A 22,279-nucleotide genomic window follows, 5' to 3' on the forward strand; every position below is an offset into this window, starting at 1 on the left:
TTAGAATTTTTTTCCCATTTTTTTTACGATTGACATTAAAGTACATAGTAGTGGGAAATACATTTAATGTATCTTGTATTATACTGAGATTTGCATGGAAATTGCAGGGAATCTGAAATGTCTGACTGCCCTGTTGTTGTAAAGCCATAAAACAGTGGTAACGTTATTATGGAGATTTTAATACCCATGTGTAGCACCTCACAGTGTCTTTCGACATGCGAACATTTTGTATTCACTCTGTGTCCCCCATATAAAAATGTGACAGGATTTGTATGCTATATGGGTCCCAACTTTTCCAAAAGAGGTTAGTAGATACTGACAAACTGCAATCAAACATGCAGAGCTATGTAAAGCCTGTGTATAGGTATTACATGAGTACCAGTTCTCTTCCCTAAACTGTTCACAAGGATGGCTGGTGTTGAAACAAAAATAAAATTTTTAAAAAAGTGCATCAAAAGTCATACAGTGTCCAAACAGTGAGTACTATACGGGAACATGCAGTAAAAGAGTATGCAAGTTCACAATGCAGTCCAGTACATTGTGCATATGGTAGTTTTTTTTTTTATATGGGCATACTGTATGCATGAGACATGCAAAAATGTATTGCTTTGAGTTCTCCGCCTGGCTGTCCTGCTGTATCATGAGGGTGCTCTAGTAATGATTCTAATACAAACATGTCAGAGCATTGCTATTTCTGCATCCCTTGTCTTGTTATTTCATACATAGCACAAACTGGCAAAAGCAATGAGTCAGATTTTGCAATCAGAAGTCAATGTGCTTGTATGAATATGGTTCAGTTTATGAAATCAGCAGTTTGAGACAACAGTAAAGCAACCTGACCCCAAGTCATTTAGGATCATTTTCAACTCTGGGTGGTAAATACATGGAGTTTTTGTATTCTCCCTTTGAAATTTCATGGGTTTGCTCTAAGTTCTCATGTTTCCTCCCAACCTCAAGGAATACCAGTTAGTCAAATGGCTTCTAACTATAACTGGCTCTGTCTGTTTATAGACATCAAGTCTATAAGGTTTCAAGGAGCAATGGAGAATAGAAAAAAAGACATATAACATATTCCTTGGTTCTATAGTTTGATATCAACATGTTTTATCACTTTTATCAGTGTCAACACATGTAGAGAACCCATGTAGATCAGTAATAAAAGCAAGAACAAGGGCTGCAAGGGGATGTAGGAGATTAAAAAACATGCCTGCTTTCTTCCTAAAACAGTGCCACTCTTGTCCATGGGCTGTGTCTGGTATTGCTCCTATTAACGATAACGGTTAAGAAAATAGCAATGGCTTTACCGTCTCATACAACCTAAAAATGTGCAATTAAAACTAATTAGGTTGTTAGGTTACATGGGTGTGTTGCACAATGGTTGTCAGTTTAACATACCGAGCAAATATGCTATAAACAGCGCAATACATCAGTTAATTATATATTTATTACAGCTTTAGCCCTGAAGTTCCACTCTGAGCAGTGCCACCCAACATGGCTGCTGACGGAAGGGCACGTGACCAGATGTGTTTATCAGTAAGGGGCTTAATATGCGTCTGTTTATACATTGTATTGTCCGTTAATCGCATTTAAGGAACAGCAAAGGGGTAAGGGCACATGTAGTAAGTACATGCCATGTGCCAACTTTCTAAGATGTCTAGTGGGTTGCATGGAAATTACCATTCTGGTAAATCTGGTGTTTTGGTATTTTCATAAATTTATGCATTTTACAATATTGAAAAATAACCTCTCATACTTATGATACAATAATAACTTATAATATCAATGATTTTCCCACTGCTGTTCTGTGCCATTACATAAAAATTAAAACCAGAGGTTTGGGTAACACAGAAAAGTAAAACTACAGATTTGTTATTTATGCAATTCTTCACAATATCCATTATAGAGGCATTCTGGTGTTAGCAGATAAATGTTGTTCTTTGTATGAAAAGCTATGGAATTTTTCCAATATATTTTAACTATCAGTTTCTCTCAATTTTTAAGCATTCTGCAGTCATTGGATAGGTACCGTCATTGGTTACTTCCATAGTCTACAAATCTGTCCTGGACATGTGATGGACACGCAGTTGTGACAAGCCATGAAAATGTGAAACCATTTGCAGTCCTTATGGGAATGTGAGAAATGCCATCATGACAGCAATGCTTTGGAATGCTGCACAATTTATGGATGCACTGCATATATAGACTTTAGTGTATAGAGTGTAACAGTAGTCTGTGCTGGCTTAAAAGGCTATACCGGTTATATAAAGTTATCCCCTACCCACAAATAGGGCATAACTATTAAATCAGTGGGGGTCTACAACTGGGACTCCTTGTGATATCGAGAAGGGGGATGCTGTCCCCTGTGGAGGCCACCAAATTGAATGGAGCTGCTCCATTTATCTCTATGGGAGTGCTGTACTCGGCTATCTCCAGAACTCAAATACAAATGAATAGAGCGGCCGGGTGCATGCTGCTCTGTTCATTCTAGAAGACTCCACGGGAGACAGGGTACAACTGGAACCCACACCGATCTAATAGTTATCCCCTATCCCGTAGATAGGGGCTAATTTTTTACAATCAGAATACTCCTTAAAATAAAACAAAGCCCCTTCATATAGGAGAGTGTTATTTGTAGCATTCTTCTCTCACTCCTCTTTTATCACCAGGTCAATGTTGGACCCTCAGTGACGCTTTTAGCATGAACATGTTGTTTGTGGATGCATTTCCTCAGCTACTGTCCAAATTCCTTACCACTGAGCACTCAGCAAACAGTAGCCATCCCCCCCACAATACACATAATGGTCTGTCAGGAGCACTGCACCCTTGTGTGCCCCCAGACTGATCAGAGACAATACACTGCATGAGACGACTTACGTTGACTTGCCACATATCTTTCTTTGGTACCACTGCTTGCAGTTAGTATAATACTGCTTGTTGGACCCCATCACCTTTTGGACTGCACACACGTTGGGCCTATGGTATGAACAAAGAGTTTGAAGGAAGTAATATTAAAACACACTGGTAGGAAAAAGCATGAATACTTTACATCATTAAATAATCTACAGTACAATATTGAAATATTCCATAAGAGAGTCATTATGAATAACATATTCTCCATATGAGTGCAGTTAATCAATCATAGCAGCCTCTGGTACCAGTTAATACAATTTCTACCAGAGTAGACATAGAACAAGTCTTACCCATGCTGTCTGCCCCTGATCCTGCTGTGCTGTAAAACTTTCTGATAGGGATACCTTGCTGAAGTTACTAATGTGGTCAGCAGTGTAAGAGTCAAGGCAAGCAGCACAATGCGATTCATTCTGAGAGGAGTTAGTGCAGGTTGCAAACTCCCACTGCTCTGAACTAAAAGCCAGGAAACATAAACTGTGCTGTGTTAAATAGACCGAGAGCTGGAATGGGTGGAGAATACAAGCTACTGCTGCAATCTGAGCCTGACTTTCCAGGCTGACTCTTTGGGGAATATATAACCTCTTGGCTGTGTGTAAGAGTTTCAGAAATTCAGAGGTACAATTATTAGGACTGGCCTGTGCCGCCTGCTGTCACCCTTTTCATGCAGAATGCACCCTTTATTTCAACCACTATTATGTTTAGACTTCCGGATTATGTTTCCAAAATGTTTTGCTTAGTTTGGAAATCTTTTTGCAGTCCTCATTTACTTGCTGTAAGGATTTATTATCCATGGATTTCTTTTGTATTATTGTTGGTACAAAAGAATGAACAAAGTTTATATCACGAGAATATGATTTAAAGTATCATGGGTTGTGCAGCTACTTTACATATGATGGTTCATTTGGTGGAGGGGGAGTGCATGAGTAAACAAATTCCACTGGTTAAGATTGGGGGGTGTATTTCTCCAAACAATAATGATCAGTTAATTTAAGTTTAAATAACTGTTAGCAATGTACAGGTTGGAAGACATTCTGCTAATGGATTGTGAAGTAAACAGAAAAGTGTGCAAACTGTTCATCTGGCTTTCAAAGCCTATTAGCAATAGTAAGGTCTAGTATCGTCTTTTCGGTAATCTAAAACACTGCACTATTTGTCCATATGAATGTCAAAGATATCTGTAATTCACATAAAATCATGAAGTAGTCATCAATATCTGTAACTTCATTTTAGTGTATATACAGATAGAACTTTATAAATAGTTGCTATAAATAAATTATATTACTTGTCTTGTGTTGGTCCTGAGCCTGAAGAGCTCAGTTAAATTCTTTATTCTGCTAGTTGCCACTGGAAACAATGAACCAGTCTGAGGACAGATTCCTAAAAACATTCCTGTTAGAAATCTTTTAGTATCTCACAAAAGTGAGTACACCGATCACATTTTTGTACATATTTTATTATATCTTTTCATGGGACAACACTGAAGATCTGACACTTTCATATAATGTAAAGTAGTCAGTGTACATCTTGTATAACAGTATAAATTTTGTGTGCCCTCAAAATAACTCAACTCACAGCCTTTAATGTCTAAACCGCTGGCAACAAAAGTGAGTACATCCCTAAGGGAAAATGGCCAAATTGTGCCCAAAGTGTCAATATTTTGTGTGGCCACTATTATTTTCCAGCACTGCGTTAACTCTCTTTTGCTTGGAGTTCACTAGAGCTTCACAGGTTGTCACTGGATTCCTCTTCCACTCCTCATGATGACATCATGGAGCTGGTGGATGTTTGAGACCTTGCACGCCTACACCTTCAATTTGAGGATGCCCCACAGATGCTCAATAGGGTCTAGGTCTGGAGACATGCTCGGCCAGTCCAGCATCTTTATCCTTAGTTTCTTTAGCAAGACAGTAGTCATCTTGGAGGTGTGTTTGGGGTGATTATCATGTTGGAATACTGCCCTACAGCCCACTTTCCAATGGGAAATGATCATGCTCTGCTTCAGTTTGTCACAGTATATGTTGGCATTCATGGTTCCCTCAATGAACTGTAGCTCCTCACAGCACTCATGCAGTCCCAAACCATCCGGTGCACAAGCCCCAATAAATATGTTGCCCCTCCCCCCCGCACTTTGCTGTACTTGCTATACAACAGCACTTACCTGTCACATCCAGGGCCTCCAGGTGACATCTCTTCTCTGTCATCATCTTCTCTGTAGATCTTCTCTCTCATCATCTTCTCCACTCGGTCTGGACAACTTCTCTCAGCCGCCTCGTCTCTGCAGAGTGTGACACACGGACATCTTAGCTTCCTCACATTCTATCATTATCCCCCAACTGGAGTCCCCACAGTGTTATCCTGCTGCTTGCTGTGCCCCCCCCCCCAGGGATGTAGCTATAGGGGGTGCAGAGGTAGCAGTCGCTACCGGGCATAGGAGCCTGAAGACGCCCCAAAGACACTTGTGCCGCATAAAAAGACACACAAAGCACTGAGGGAAGGGAGGCCCAAGCTGAACTCTTGCACTGGGGCCCATGAGCCTTTAGTTATGCCCCTGCCCCCCCAATACCCCCAAATACTATCCTGAAGAAACATTACTGCCCCCCATAGTAATAGTGCTCCTCATAGTCCCACCAATAGTAATTCCCTTCTAGAATGCCCTCATTAGTAACACTGCCCCAACCGTGATAATGCTCCTCAACAATGCCCCTATTATTAGAAGAGCCCTCCCATATTAATAATACCCTCACAGAGCCCCCCAGTAGAAATAAGGCCCCCTATTGTTCCCCCAGTGGTAATAAAGCTCCCTACAGACCCCTCAGTAGTAATAAGGCCCCCATAGTGCACTTAGTAGAAATAAGGCAGATCTATAAGACCCTCCTATAGAGCCCCCAGTAGTAATAAGACCGCCTATAATGTCCCCTGGATCTGCAGTGCCCCCTGCAGTTATAATCCTCCCTCCACCATACAGTCCCATGTAAATAACATCACCTCCTCCCCAGCCGCCTTCAACGCACAATCCCATGTAAACATCACCCCCTAAGGCTACTTTCACACTTGCATTCGTGCGGATCTGTCCTGTACTTGTACAGGACGGATCCGCACCGATAATACAAACGAATGCATCCATTCAGGACCGATTTGTTTGTATTAGATTTGGATTTCTAAGTCCCAATACGGATCCGTCCTGACTTACATTGAAAGTCAATGGGGGACGGATCCGTTTACAATTGCACCAATTTGTGTCAATGCAAAGGGATCCGTCCCCATTGACATTGTAAGTCAGGACGGATCCGTTTGGCTCCGCAAGGCCATGCGGACACAAAAACGCTGCTTGCAGCATTTTGGGGTCCGCCTCAAAACGGAATGGGGGGCCGAACGAATGCATTCTGAATGGATCCGCATCCATTCAGAATGCATTTGGGGCTGCTTGTGAGAGCCTTGAAACGGATTTCACAAGCGGATCCCCAAACGCAAGTGTGAACGTAGCCTAAACATTAAGTCCCATGTACGTAAACATCATTCCCCCCCACCATCCACTTTCAACATACAGTCCCATGTAAATAACATCACTCCCTCCCCCAGCCACCTCAAGCACACAGTTCCATGTCAATAACATCCCTCCCTTCAACCCTAACATACATCCCAGTTAAATAACTACAACTCCCAGCATTGCTCTGCCTCTCCCTTCACTTACCTCTCCTCATGTACAGACATCACCATTAGGCTCCTTCTCCTCTTCACTCCGGTCCAATCCTGCACTGGTCACATGATGGTGACATCATCCAGGTCATCCTATCACAGCCTGTTTTGCTGATCACATGACCTGTGATGTCACCACAGGTCCTTCAGCTCTTCCCAGTGTATTAGATTCAATTGTATTGCCGTTCTGTGAAATGTTTTAACCTAGCGATGCCCCTGCTCATATGTCTATTTTGAAAAGACAACCTCTGGATATGACAGTCAATGTCTTTGGTCGACCATGGTGAGGTCTGTTCTGAGTGGAACCTGTCTTGTTAAACCGCTGTATGGTCTTGGCCGCTGTGCTGCAGCTGAGTTTCAGGGTGTTGGCAATCTTCTTATAGCTAGACCACCTTTATGTAGAGCAACAATTCTTAATTTTTCAGATCCACAGAGAGCTCTTTGCCATGAGGTGCCATGTTGAATTTCCATTGTCCAGTTTAAAAGAGTGAGAGTGGTGACAACAAATTTAACACACCAGCTCCCCATTCACACCTGAGAGCTTGTAACACTAAGAAGTCATATGACACCAGGGAAAGAAAATGGTTAATTGGGCAGAATTTGGACATTTTCACTTAGGGATGTACTCACTTTTGTTGCCAGCGGTTTAGACATTAATAGCTCTTGAGTTATTTTGAGGACATACCAAATTTACAAATTGTTACACAAGCTGTACACTGACTACTTTACATTGTATCATATCCTCAGTGTTGTCCCATAAAAATATATAATAATATATTTACAAAAATGTGAGGGGTGTACTCACTTTTGTGAGAATATATATATATTTGTGAGAATATATATATATATTAGTCTATTAAATTTATTGTTTGTGTGTGCTTTTAAAAGATATCAACACTATCCACTATAACAGTGACATCTACAGCACTCCGCCCCCAAAACAGTGACCTCCACAGCCCCCCACTCCTTAACACTGACCCCCCCACAGTGCCCATCCCTTAAAATTGGACTTCCACAGCAGCCCACCCCCTTAACTTTGACCTTTACAGCAGCCTTCCCCTTTAACAGTGACTTTCACAGCATACCACCCCCTTGACAATGACCTCCACAGGGGTCTGCCCCCTTAACAGTGGCCTTTACTGGATTGGGGGCGTGTGCTTTTGAACAGCTCACTCTAAAACAGCAGCACTGTACTGTCTGAGTGTGAGCTACAGGGAGAAAAAGTCACCCTCCCTCCCACCTCTGCAGCTGACAGAAGTTGATTTTTACCTTCATTTCTTCAATCCCTGTCGGTAGAGTGGAAGGGGTGTGGCCTAACCCGATTGGGGCATGGCTTAACGGGACCTAGAAGTTGATTTCTAACTTTATTTTTTCAATCTCAGTCGGCTGAGGAGTGGGAGGGGGCGTGGCCTAACCGGATCAGGGGCATGTCCTTTTGAACAGCTCAATCTAAGACAGCAGCACTGTGCTGTCTGAGTGTGAGCTGCAGGGAGAAAGCCACCCTTCCTCCACCCCTGCAGCTTATAGAAGTTGATTTTTAACTTCATTTTTTCAATCCCCATCAGCTCAGGAGTGGGAGGGGGCATGGCCTAACTAGTTCAGGTGCATGGCTTAGTGGGACCTCGGGGCAGGGTTTTAAGTCTTTTGAGGGTGGACACATTGTGGCAGAAGGCGTGTCTTGAAATAATGTACTAAGTGCTATTAGGCCATGGCTTTGCTTCAATAGCAATTATCCTTGCGAAAGATTTCCTTTAAAGCTCTCCTACAGGAGTGAAGATAAATGGCTGTTATGGAAACCTGGAGTAATACTGTATATGTGGAGACTGGAGGACCTGCAAGCTTCTATTGGCAGATAAGGGTCATGTGACCAAGCTTCTATTGGCTAATGCATTTTTTAGGACTATCTCAGGAACAGTACATCCTAGAGAGCTGAGACCTGGTCTAAAACCTTCCCGGACACCTGATGCACCTGTGTGCCAAATTTAGTGATTGTAAATGCGACGGTGCGGATTCCTTTAGCAAACATAAATACATACACACAAACAAACACTAAGCTTTATACGGTATATTATACTAGCAGATAGATATATTTTATCTATTTAATTTTATGTTTTCGTGTGTCATAAAAAAATAACAGTTTCCCCCATAACAGTGACCTCTACAGTACCCGCCCCTTTAACAATGACCTCCACAGTGCCCGCCCATTTAACAGTGATCTCCACAGTGCCCGCCCATTTAACAGTAACCTCCATAGTGGCCACCCCTTTAACATTGACCTTCACAGTGCCTGCCCCTTTAACAGTGCCCACCCCTTTAACAGTGACCTCCACAGTGTCAGCCCATTTAACAGTGACCTCCACAGTGCCCGCCCCTTTAACATTGACCATCCCTTTAACAGAGACCTTCATAGTGCCCGCCCCTTTAACAGTGACTTTCATAGCGACCGCCATTTAACAGTGTTCTCCACAGTACCTGCCCCTTTAACAGTGACTTCCACAGTGCCCGCCCCTTTACAGTGACCTCCACATTGCCCATCTCTTTAATAGTGACCACCCCTTTAACAGTGACCTCCACGGTGTCTGTCCCTTTAACAGTGAACTCCACAGTGCCTGCCCTTTAACAGTGACCACCGCAGTGCTCGCCCCTTTAACATTGACCTCAACAGTGCCCGCCCCTTTTACATTGACCACCCCTTTAATAGCGACCTTCGTAGTGGCCGCCTCTTTAACAGTGTTCTCCACAGTACCCGTCCTATTAACAGTGACCTCCACAGTGCCCGCCCCTTTAACAGGGACCTCCACATTGCCTGTCTCTTTAATAGTGACCGCCCCTTTAACAGTGACTTCCACAATGCCCGCCCCTTTAACAATGACCTCCACAGTGCCCGCCCCCTTAACATTGACCACCCCTTTAACAGTGAATTTCATAGTGGCCACACCTTTAACAGTGACCTCCAAAATGCCCGCCCGTTTAACAGTGAACGCCCCTTTAACAGTGACCTCCACATTGCCCATTAGAGATGTCACAAACATAAAATTTTCAGTTCGCAAACGGCGAACGCAAATTTTTGCAAATGTTCGCGAACGGGTGAACCGCCATTGACTTCAATAGGCAGGTGAATTTTAAAACCCACAGGGACTCTTTCTAGCCACAGTAGTGATCTAAAAGTTGTTTCAAGGGGACTAACACCTGGACTGTGGCATGCCGGAGGGGGATCCATGGCAAAACTCCCATGGAAAATTACATAGTTGACGCAGAGTTGGGTTTTAATCCATAAAGGGCATAAATCACCTAACAATCCTAATTATTTTTTTTGAACAACGTGGTTTAAAACATCCAGTGTGTGTATACGATCAGGTATGATGTTGTATCGATCAGGTAGTGTAAGGGTTACGCCCGCTTCACAGACATTGACAGACCAAACTCCATTTGCCCAACCGCAAACTCCCCATTTGCACAAGGTTGGATACCAAGCTAGCCATGTCCCGTTGATGTCATTGAAGGTTTCTTCCTCCACCCAGCCACGTACAACACCAAGGGTCCCCGAAAGGTGAATTGAATAGATTTTTTGAACGGGGAGATGGTTAAAAAAATGCTGGCTCCCTCCCCTTTGTTTTAATCCATGGTCACTGCGTCTGCGCCGTGCAATTTACTGTCACACCCGATATGAGTGGTATTTTCTGTAGTACTATTCTCACCAGTTTAATCCCTGTTACATCCCATATCAGGGATTGCCTTTTGTGAAAAAATTTTTTAGGCCGGGTACCTTCGACTGCCTTCACAGTGACAGACCAAATTCTGATACACCAAACTGAATTGATTTTAGGAACCGGGAGATGGAAAAAGCAGCTTGGTCGGTCCTCTTACTCCCAAGTTGGGGCACTGCGTGTGAACAGATCAATGTGCTGTGACACCCTATATGAGTGGTGTCTTAACTAGTACTATTCCTATCACTTTAATCTCTGTTACGTCCCATATCAGGGATTGCCTTTTGTGAAAAAAAATTTAGGCCGGGTATCTTCGACTGCCTTCACAGTGACAGACCAAACTCTGATACACCAAACTGAATTGATTTTAGGAACCGGGAGATGGAAAAAGCAGCTTGGTCGGTCCTCTTACTCCCAAGTTGGGGCACTGCGCGTGCACGGAGCAATGTGCTGTGACACCCTATATGAGTGGTGTCTTAACTAGTACTATTCCTATCAGTTTAATCCCTGTTATGTCCCCTATCCGGGGACGTGTGTCAAATTGATTAACCATTGTCGAATTAACGAACCATTATGACATCCTGAAATAATTTAGTTCTGAGCTCTGTACTTGCTTTGTATTGGAATTGATGGGGATTTTTTAAATTGTCTGCATTATTTCTAATAAACTAACAAGAGACTTTATTATGATTTTTTTATTTCATGTATTAAAAACCCATACAACTTTAAAAAAAAAAAAAGAAAAAAAAAGAAAATTTATGTTTTTTCTATTAAAAATTATCCAGCCGATCGCTTTTGGTCTGATCATAATGAAGCAACGGCCTTATCATCTGGGGTGTGGCAACATTGCCAACACACTCATAGAGGTGATGATCACTTCATTGTGATACGCAAGCCCCTTCACCACGACAAGGTAACGATCACGAAGGGGAATTGACACATGTATGTGCCTTTTTTTTTTTTTTGCAGCCACAGTGCAGCACCAGAGGCCAGAAAAATTAGGCATGTACACATGCCTGAAAAATAATGGTATTGTTGCAGCCGCTGTTGTAGCAGCGGCCGGAAAAATTTATGTTTTCCAGGCCCAGGCAGAAAGATGACTAAAACATTACGGCTTGAACCCTAGTTGGTGGCGGAGAATTCACGAAAGTCATCCGGTATGCAGACATTAAATACAGCACTGTGGTGTCACGACCGCTACCCCAGCAGCAGTCGTGTCGCACCAGATGGAGAGGAAGGGGGACCCTTATCTACGGATGGGAATAGTATGGCCACCCCTGACTAACCCTAAGCTGGCACCTGTCTGCCCTGATACCCTAGACGGGGTGTGAACCCGTGCGGCGAGCAGTATGCCTAAACCCTCAGTCACCCTAACAAGCCTAGAGTGGGGAAAGGCCGATGGGAGCACTAGTCACCATCACTCATGTCTAGGAGAACAGCAGGGGAAGACAGCAACAAACAAACCATAGCAGAGATAGACTTATCCAGTCACGAGCAGAGAAGGCGATCCCAATCACGACAGTCCACGCCGGACAAGAGCTCCACAGCAACACCATCAAACGATCTCCTTCAAAGGTCAGAATAGAACTGGAAGTAAGGACTATATCTGGCAATGACTGCAAGTGAAAGTGAAACTAATATAGTAGCTGGGAGTGGCAGACAGGACTCACCTGAGAAGGATGCCTACAAACTCCCAGTCAGGACAAAAAGGTTCACAAGGCAAAACCCAGATGACATACCCTGAACCACGGAGCAAACTCACAAGCTATCGCGAGTAGCAAGTCGCTGCGACCTTCTCCTCCCAGATCTGCCTGGATCAGTCACAGTCGTGACAGTACCCCCCTTTCTACGAGGGGCCCCTGGACCCTCAAGACCAGGCCTCTCCGGATGGGAGCTATGAAAAGCCCGAATGAGTCTGTCCGCTTTTATCTCTGATGCTGGAACCCACATTCTCTCTTCGGAACCATAACCTTTCCAGTGCACCAGGTACTGAAGAGAGCGGCGAACATATCGTGAATCAACAATCTTTTCTACCTGAAACTCAAGACTGCCATCAACAACCACCGGTGGAGGCGGTAGTGGCAATGGTTCAGGAGGTTCTACATATCTCTTAAGCAGAGATCTGTGGAAGACATTATGGATCCTTAGAGTCCGAGGTAGCTCCAGACGAAAAGCCACCGGGTTAATGATCTTAATTACCCTATAAGGACCAATAAATCTCGGACCTAATTTCCACGAGGGAACCTTCAACTTGATATTTCTGGTAGACAACCACACCAAGTCATTCACCCCAAGGTCCGGACCTTCAGAGCGCTTCCTATCAGCCGCACGTTTGTATCTACCACCAATTCTCTTCAAACTTTCTTGCACACTCTGCCACACTGAAGAAAGTGAAGACGCAAATCGTTCCTCCTCGGGAATCCCAGGCGGCCCCCCCTCACTAAACGTACAAAACTGAGGATGAAAACCATACGCACCAAAAAATGGTGACTTATCGGTGGATTCTTGAAGACGATTATTAATGGCAAACTCGGCTAACGGTAAATAAGATGACCATTCCTCCTGATTTTCGGAAACAAAGCATCTCAAATATGTCTCTAGGTTTTGATTGGTACGTTCAGTCTGACCGTTGGACTGTGGATGGAAAGATGAAGAAAACGACAGATGAACCCCTAAACGAGAACAAAAGCTTTCCAAAATTTAGAAACGAATTGGGTACCACGATCCGAAACAATATCGGAAGGGACCCCGTGAAGCTTCACGATATGGTCAATAAAAACCTGAGCCAGTGTGTTAGCATTAGGCAATGCGGCAAGAGCAATAAAGTGCACCATTTTACTGAATCTGTCAACAACAACAAGAATAACAGTCTTCCCCGCTGATACTGGTAGATCCGTAATGAAATCCATTGACAGGTGCGTCCAAGGCCTGTTGGGGATGGCCAGAGGTAAAAGACGCCCTGCCGAACGAGTATGATCTACCTTAGAACGAGCACAGGTAGCACATGCAGACACAAAATTCAACACCTCCTGGCACCATTTAGGCCACCAGAACCGACGAGACACTAACTCAGAGGTTGCCCTACTACCTGGGTGTCCTGCCAGTGTGGAGTTATGGTGTTCTTTTAGTATCTCCAGGTGTAAATTTTCTGGCACAAACAGTTTACCCGAGGGGCAGGAGGCCGGGGCGTCCCCCTGAGCTTCCAACACCCTCCCCTCTAAACCTGAGTGTAATGCAGAGACCACCACCCCCTTTTGCAAAATGGGCTCTGGTACCTCAACATCACCCCCTCCAGGAAAACTTCGAGACAATGCATCCGCCTTAGTATTTTTTGCCCCCGGGCGATAGGTTATTACAAAATTTAACCTAGTAAAAAATAACGACCACCGAGCCTGTCTAGGGGTGAGACGTTTAGCAGACTCCAGATATAATACGTTTTTGTGATCAGTAATCACCGTGACGGGATGAACCACCCCCTCCAAAAAATGACGCCACTCCTCAAAAGCCAACTTAATAGCCAAAAGTTCCCTGTTGCCAATATCATAGTTCCTTTCTGCAGTAGACAATTTCTTTGAAAAGAAAGCACACGGACGCCATTCACCAGGGGACGGGCCCTGAGATAGTACCGCTCCCACCCCCACCTCTGATGCGTCAACCTCTACAATAAAAGGAAGCGAGACATCTGGCTGTACGAGAATAGGGGCCGAGGTGAATCTCTCCTTCAGAGATGCAAAGGCAGTTTTGGCTGCATGTGACCATTTGGAAAAATCGGATCCCTTTCGGGTCATGTCCGTCAGTGGTTTGACCACCAAGGAATAGTTCTTTATAAATTTTCTATAAAAATTGGCAAACCCCAGGAAGCGTTGCAATGCCTTCAGGTTCTCAGGCAGATCCCAGTCTATAATCGCCCGGACTTTCTCTGGATCCATGCGGAAACCTGAATCTGACAACAAATACCCCAGAAATGGCAGTTCTTTTACGGCGAACACACATTTTTCTAACTTAGCAAACAATTTGTTGGCCCTTAATATCTGCAGCACTTGTCTCACATGGATCTGATGTGTATCCAGATCCGGGGAATAGACCAGGATGTCATCAAGATATATCACAACAAATCTCCCGATAAGGTGATTAAAAATATCGTTGACAAAATGTTGGAATACCGCAGGCGCATTAGTAAGACCAAATGGCATGACCAGATTTTCATAATGCCCTTCCGGAGTATTAAAAGCCGTCTTCCACTCATCCCCCTCTTTGATGCGAACCAGGTTATAGGCTCCTCTGAGATCCATTTTGGAGAACCATTTAGCACCAGCAACCTGATTAAAGAGGTCGGGAAATGAGAGGAAGAGGATAGGGATCTCGGATAGTTATCCGGTTTAATTCCCGGAAATCCAGGCAAGGACGTAGGCCCCCATCTTTCTTTTTAACGAAAAAGAACCCTGCAGCCACAGGTGAAGAAGAGGGTCTGATGTGTCCCTTAGCCAATCTCTCCGAAATATAATCTTTCATAGCCTTCCTCTCCGGGCCGGAAAGATTGTATAACCGGGTTTTAGGTAGTTTTGCCCCAGGTAGTAGATTAATCGGGCAATCATATGGACGATGAGGTGGTAACCCCTGACAACCCTTCTCAGAGAACACATCCATAAAATCTGACAGAAAGGCAGGTAAAGATGTTACAGAGAGTGTAGAGCACCTACTACTCAAGTAGTTGTCCTTACAATGTTCACTCTACTCCACAATCTCCCCGGCCTGCCAATCCACCACTGGATTGTGAGTCACCAGCCAGGGAAGCCCCAATACCATAGGAGCCGAAGACCGTCCAGGACATAACAAGAGATATGCTCTTTATGGAGGTCCCCTACCTGCAGATGGATATTATGAATGATCTGAGTTAACTCTTTCTGAGTAAGAGGGGAGGAGTCGATGGCAAAAACAGGAATAGTTCTGCGTATTGGTTCTGGAGTAAAACCCAGAGCCTGAGCAAACCGTGAATCCACCAAGTTGACCCCCGCCCCACTGTCCAAAAAGACGGAACAGATCTCAGTCTTATTGCCCGCCTCAACGGTAGCGGACAACAAAAACTGAGACATGCGTATGGAGGAAACGAATTACGCCCAGACTGTTATCCTCCGCACAATCTGGGGACTCTAGTTTTCCGGCGGCTCCTTTGTTTGTGGTCTCCTGGGTTCTGAGGGACAAACCTTTACAAAATGACCCCTCCCCCCACAACTAAAACAAACCTCTGACCTACGGCGGAACTTAGGAGGATTCACCCGTCTAGTGGCGCCCCCTATTTGCATTGGTTCGACTGGATCATAACAAACCGATCCCTGCCCTATAGAGGCCTCCGTAAAATTTAATAGTCTCTCCCTGAGTCGTCTGTCGATTCTTATGGACAGAGACATAGCAGCCTCCAGAGACCCAGGGACCTCGTATACCGCCAGCGCGTCTTTTAATTTTTCAGACAACCCCTGGCAGAACTGACTCCTAAGGGCCGAGTCGTTCCATAACGTATCAGTAGCCCACCTACGGAATTCGGAACAATATAGTTCAGCAGACCGGTTCTCTTGACGAAGTCTACGTAGCTTAGACTCAGCCAGTGAGACCCTGTCCGGGTCATCATATACGAGACCCAGGGCTTCAAAAAACTCCTCCACTGATCGTAAGGCCAGAGAGTCTGATGGTAGGGAGAAAGCCCAAGCCTGCGGATCTCCTTGCAGGAGAGAAATTACAATGCCCACCCGTTGTTCCTCACTGCCGGAGGATCTAGGGCAGCGGTGCACAACGTTTCCTGGTTGGGGGCCACATTGCCAGACTGAATCAATGACGAGGGCCGATATTAAAATTTAAAGGTGCATTAACAACTGAAATATTGTACTTATGGCATATTGAACACACATTATATACCATTAATGTCTAGTTACACTTCCAGGACTCCCATCTAATGGGAGAAATACATGAAAAATACATGTGAGCAGCCACAAGACATAGACATGCATGTCTGTTACCAGATGGTTGGGGGCCGCACAGAATAGTATCAAGGGCCGCATGTGGCCCCCGGGCCGCAGGTTGTGCACCCCTGATCTAGGGCGTAACCTAAAGAACAATTTGCAAGCTTCTCTGAAGGTTACAAATTGGTCTCTCCCTCCTGAGAACCTATCAGGTAAAGCCACTTTTGGCTCAGGAGTACCTTGGTTTCCCGTAGCAACAGTGGAACCCAAGGATGGCTGCTGCTGCTGCAGCACTGTTGCTTTTAATCCTGCCACTTCAAGGGATAATCCCTGTAATTGTTTTGCCAAAACCGTAACCGGATCCATAGTGGAACAGAAAAATACAAAGCAAAAAAGCAAGAAAAAAAAAAAAAAAAAAAGAAATGTCACTTTTTTTATTTATTTTTTAAAAGGCCAGATATACTGTCACGACCGCTACCCCAGCAGCAGTCGTGTCGCACCAGACGGAGGGGAAGGGGGACCCTTATCTACGGATGGGAATAGTATGGCCACCCCTGACTAACCCTAAGCTGGCACCTGTCTGCCCTGATACCCTAGACGGGGTGTGAACCCGTGCGGCGAGCAGGATGCCTAAACCCTCAGTCACCCTAACAAGCCTAGAGTGGGGAAAGGCCGATGGGAGCACTAGTCACCATCACTCATGTCTAGGAGAACAGCAGGGGAAGACAGCAACAAACAAACTATAGCAGAGATAGACTTATCCAGTCACGAGCAGAGAAGGCGATCCCAATCACGACAGTCCACGCCGAACAAGAGCTCCACAGCAACACCATCAAACGATCTCCTTCAAAGGTCAGAATTGAACTGGAAGTAAGGACTATATCTGGCAATGACTGCAAGTGAAAGTGAAACTAATATAGTAGCTGGGAGTGGCAGACAGGACTCACCTGAGAAGGATGCCTACAAACTCCCAGTCAGGACAAAAAGGTTCACAAGGCAAAACCCAGATGACATACCCTGAACCACGGAGCAAACTCACAAGCTATCGCGAGTAGCAAGTCGCTGTGACCTTCTCCTCCCAGACCTGTCTGGATCAGTCACAGTCGTGACACGTGGGGACCATTTTGAGGCCAAGGCATGTCATCAGGCCTTTTGTTAGTCAAACGTATCCCCCACTGTCAGTCCCTTCGGGATCCATGCCTCATTCATCTTAATGAAGGTGAGGTAATCAACCCTTTTTTAACCGAGGTGACTTCTCTTGTCAGTGACAATGCCTCCTGCTGCACTGAAGGTCCTTTCTGACATGACACTTGAAGCGGGGCAGGCCAGAAGTTCTATCGCAAACTGGGATAGCTCAGGCCATAGGTCAAGCCTGCACACTCAGTAGTCAAGTGGTTCATCGCTCCTCAGAGTGTCGATATCTGCAGTTAAGGTGAGGTAGTCTGCTACCTGTCGGTCGAGTCGTTCTCTAAGGCTGGATCCCAAAGGGCTGTGGCGATGTGTAGGACTGAAAAAGCTCTGCATGTTCTCCATCAACAACACATCTGTAAAGCGTCCTGTCCTTGCCGGCTTGGTCGTGGGAGGAGGAGGATTACTTTCACCTCTTCCCCTGTTAGATTCCCGTTGTGCTGTGGCATCCCCCTTATAAGCTGTGTAAAGCATATTTTTTTGTTTGGTTTTGAACTGCTGCATCCTTTCCGACTTTCGGTAATTTGGTAACATTTCCGCCACTTTCTGCTTATACCGGGGGTCTAGTAGCGTGGCCACCCAGTACAGGTCGTTCTTCATCTTTTTTATACAAGGGTCCCTCAACAGACATGACAGCATGAAAGACCCCATTTGCACAAGGTTGGATGCCGAGCTACTCATTTCCCGTTCCTCATCCTCACTGATGTCATTGACGGTCTGTTCTTCACCCCAGCCACGTACAACACCATGGGTCCCAGATAGGTGACAACAACGAGCACCCTGGGATGCCTGCTGTGGTTGGTCTTCCTCCTCCTCAAAGCCACATTCCTCCTCTGACTCCTCTTCCTCATACTCCTCTTCCAGCGTTGCCGCAGGTCCGGTAAGCGATAAGGCTGTTTCTGGTGGTGATGGTGACCATAACTCTTCCTCTTTTCTTCACGCTAATCTACACCCTGATCCAGCACTCTTCGCAGGGCACGCTCCAGGAAGAAAACAAATGGGATTAGGTCGCTGATGGTGCCTTCGGTGCAACTGACTAGGTTTGTCACCTCCTCAAAAGTACGCATGAGCCTACAGGCATTGCGCTTGAGCGTCCAGTAACCTGGCAAAAAAATTCCCAGCTGCTGTCCTAGCACCCCGGTCATACAAATACTCGTTGATGGCTTTTTCTTGTTGGAGCAGGCGGTCGAACATTAGGAGTGTTGAATTCCAACGTGTCGGGCTGTCACAAATGAAGCGCCTCACTGGCATGTTGTTTTGCCGCTGGATATCTGAAAAGTGCGCCATGGCCATGTAGGAACGCCTGAAATGGCCACACACCTTCCTGGCCTGCTTGAGGACGTCCTGTAAGCCTGGGTACTTAGACACAAAGCGTTGTACGATGAGATTCAACACATTTGCCATGCACGGCACATGTGACAACTTGCCCAAATTCAATGCCGCCAACAAATTGCTTCCATTGTCACACACCACTTTGCCGATCTCCAGTTGGTGCGGAGTCAGCCACTGATCCACCTGTGTGTTCAGGAGTGCTGGTCCGGTGTGGCTCTCTACTTTCAGTCAAGTCAACCCCAAGACAGCGTGACACTGTCGTATCCGGGATGTGGAATAGCCCCTGGGGGGCTGGGGGGATTCAGTTGATGTGCAGCCAGACACCGCAGCAGAAGAGGACTCAGCCGAGGAGGTTATCGAAGAGGATGGAGTAGGAGGAGTAGAGGAGGTGGCAGTAGGCCTGCCTGCAAGTCGTGGCAGTGTCACCAACTCCGCTGCAGAGCCACGCATTCCATGCTTGTCAGCCGTCAGCAGGTTGACCCAATGCGCAGTGTAGGTGATATACCTGCCCTGACCGTGCTTTGCAGACCAGGTATTAGTGGTCAGATGGACCCTTGCCCCAACACTGTATGCCAGAGATGCCATGACTTCCTTTTCAATTTAAGAGTAGATGTGTCACTACCAGAGCTTTGAGACGTTCTCACAGCTCTGTTTCTCCACCCCTGTGATGATGTCACTACTAGAGTTTGGGGGAGTTCTCACTGCTCTGTTTCTCCGCCCCTGTGATGAGCTCTTTACTTTCTGTTTCCTTCCTCCCAGCTGTTCCTCCTGCGTTTGATTTCCCTGCCTTTAAATCACCCCTCCTCCTTTTGTAGGCTGTGGATTATATTTCTCATTTGAGTTGTAGCTCATGCTTGAGTATCTTCCCTTGTATGCTATCCTTTCACTGGACCTGTGTTCTGCTGCAGCAAGTACTCCGGATATTGCCAGCCTGTCTTTGGATCCGTCTTCACTGCGGCTGCAGCTCCTTCAGCTAAGTGTGCAGACATTGTAGTGTATCTGTGTGTTTTCTGACTGGATCCGAGGCGACCACGGTTCCCTCCATATACTGAGCAGGGCACCGGTGGCCGTGCCCCTTCCACTATTGTAGGGGTTACAGTGGTCATCAGTCTTATGTACGCGGGCATGCCTCGTTCCACCATTTGGATCCCGGCATGGGCTTAGCAGCATAGGGAGAGCTTTGAGGGTCTGACAGGGGTCACCCTTTATCCTCCCTAGTTTGGGTTCGGTCAGTAGCTCTATTTTCTGTGCATGCTCTTGTTGCTCACATACAGCCGTGACATTATAATCCACCAAAACCGTCTTTTTTGACATGGATCCGCTTTCTGGCCTGGTTGACCGCATGCAGGGTCTTTCTTTGGAGGTAGCGGATCTCCGTCAATCTATGACTCAGCTTCAAGCATTGGGCTCTGCTCCGGCCCATGGAGTCTGTTGTGAGCCAAAGGTCTCACTTCCGGAAACATTCTCCGGGGGCAGTGAGAGTTTTGTTCGCTTCAGAGAGGCATGCAAACTCCATTTTTGCTTGTGTCCCCATTCCTCTGGTAATCAGGAGCAGAGGGTGAGGATTGTCATCTCCCTGCTCAGGGGTAATGCTCAGACTTGGGCATTTTCGCTGCCATCAGGGGATCCCTCCCTTCGATCCATGGAAGGATTTTTTGTGGCGCTGGGGCAGATATATGATGACCCGGATCGTGTTGCTCTGGCCGAATCTAACTTACGTTTTTTATGCCAGAGCAAACTGTCTGCGGAGCTTTATTGTTCTGAATTTCGGAGATGGGCAGCTGATTCAGGTTGGAATGATGCTGCACTCCGGAGTCAGTTCTGTCATGGTCTCTCAGAGAGATTGAAAGATGCGTTTGCTTTCCATGAGAGACCAACGTCCTTAGAGTCTGCCATGTCATTGGCGGTACGCCTTGACAGGCGTCTAAGAGAAAGAAACGAGACCTCTCTGTCCAGCCATTGTCAGTCTAGGGGCAGTGGTGCGGACTCATTCAGTGTGCAGGGGCCTCATCCTGTCTCAGTCCCCTCTGAGGAGGAGCCCATGCAGCTAGGTCGACTTGCCGCTGATAAAAGAGGATTTAGTCCTCAGAATATGGTGTGTTTTTGTTGTGGGGGCATAGGTCATTTGGCAAATGTTTGTCCGTCTAGGAGATTCTTGAACTGTACTAAGACTCTGCTTCATCTGCTACTTTGGGCAAAGTTGATGTAGGAATTGATGCTTTTCCTCTGACCTGCAGTTCCCGTTTTCTCCTGTCTGCCAGGGTGGCGCTAGGGAGAAAAGTAATTTCTTGTGAGATTTTTGTTGATAGCGGAGCGGCCGGTAATCTTATTGACACTCAATTTGTAGCCATGCATGGTTTTCAGGTTTGCACATTAGAAAAGGATATACCTGTTTTTGCTATTGACTCTGCTCCACTCTCACAGAGATCTCTGAAGGGCATTGTTCACAATATCCGGTTAGCTGTAGGTGACACTCATGTGGAGGATATATCTTGTTTTGTCCTTAACGGATTGCCTTCTCCTCTAGTTTTGGGGTTACCCTGGCTCACTAGACATAACCCCACTATTGATTGGCAAGGGAGGCAAATAAATGAGTGGAGTGACTTTTGTAGAGAGAATTGTCTCACAGCGACTTTTGCAGAGGTGTCTACTAAAACTGTGCCATCATTTCTCTCTGATTTCTCGGACGTGTTTTCCGAGAGCGGTGTTCAGGAGCTACCTACTCACCGGGAGTTTGACTGTCCCATTAACCTCATTCCCGGCGCCAAGCTGCCAAAAGCTCGCCTCTACAATCTCTCACAACCGGAAAGAATCGCAATGCAAACCTATATCTCCGAGAGTCTCGATAAGGGGCATATTCGTCCCTCAAAATCACCTGTTGCCGCTGTTTTTTTTTTTTGTTAAAAAAAAAGATGGCTCTCTGAGACCTTGCCTAGATTTTAGGGAGCTGAACCGTATCACGATTCGCGATCCCTATCCCCTTCCTCTGATCCCGGACCTCTTCAACCAAATTGTTGGGGCCAAGGTTTTTTCCAAATTGGATTTGAGAGGCGCGTACAACCTGGTCAGGGTCAGAGAGGGGGATGAATGGAAAACGGCCTTTAATACCCCTAACGGGCATTTTGAGAATCTCGTTATGCCTTTCGGCCTGATGAATGCACCGGCCGTCTTTCAGCATTTTGTTAACAGTATTTTCTACCATTTAATGGGGAAATTTGTATTGGTGTATCTTGATGATATTTAGATTTTTTCCCCTGATGTTCAGACCCATCAGGATCATCTTTTTCAGGTTCTGCAGATTCTGCGGGAAAATAAATTGTACGCCAAGCTGGAGTAATGTCTTTTTATGGTATCGGAGATTCAATTTCTGGGTTTTCTCCTCTCTGCTTCTGGTTTTCGCATGGATCCAGAGAAGGTCCGTGCTGTACTTGAGTGGGAGCTTCCTGAGAATCAGAAGGCATTGATGCGCTTTCTGGGTTTTGCGAACTATTA

The 22,279-nt window shown here is 45.7% G+C and overlaps 1 protein-coding gene across 1 annotated transcript in view; it reads right to left on the reverse strand.

Annotated features, from left to right (window-relative positions):
- Positions 1 to 3,439, reverse strand: part of TGFBI (transforming growth factor beta induced) — a 147,554-nt gene extending 144,115 nt beyond the window's left edge. Inside the window, exons 1-2 of the mRNA XM_040404869.1 lie at positions 3,201 to 3,439; positions 2,875 to 2,973 (exon numbers count right to left, since the gene is read on the reverse strand). Coding sequence (XP_040260803.1) covers positions 2,875 to 2,973; positions 3,201 to 3,319 — 218 coding nt within the window. The 5' untranslated portion in view covers positions 3,320 to 3,439. The remainder of the gene's footprint in view (positions 1 to 2,874; positions 2,974 to 3,200) is intronic.
- Positions 3,440 to 22,279: the final 18,840 nt, after the last annotated feature.

This window comes from Bufo bufo, chromosome 1, assembly GCF_905171765.1.
Source record: "Bufo bufo chromosome 1, aBufBuf1.1, whole genome shotgun sequence".
NCBI classification, from domain to species: Eukaryota; Metazoa; Chordata; class Amphibia; order Anura; family Bufonidae; genus Bufo; species Bufo bufo.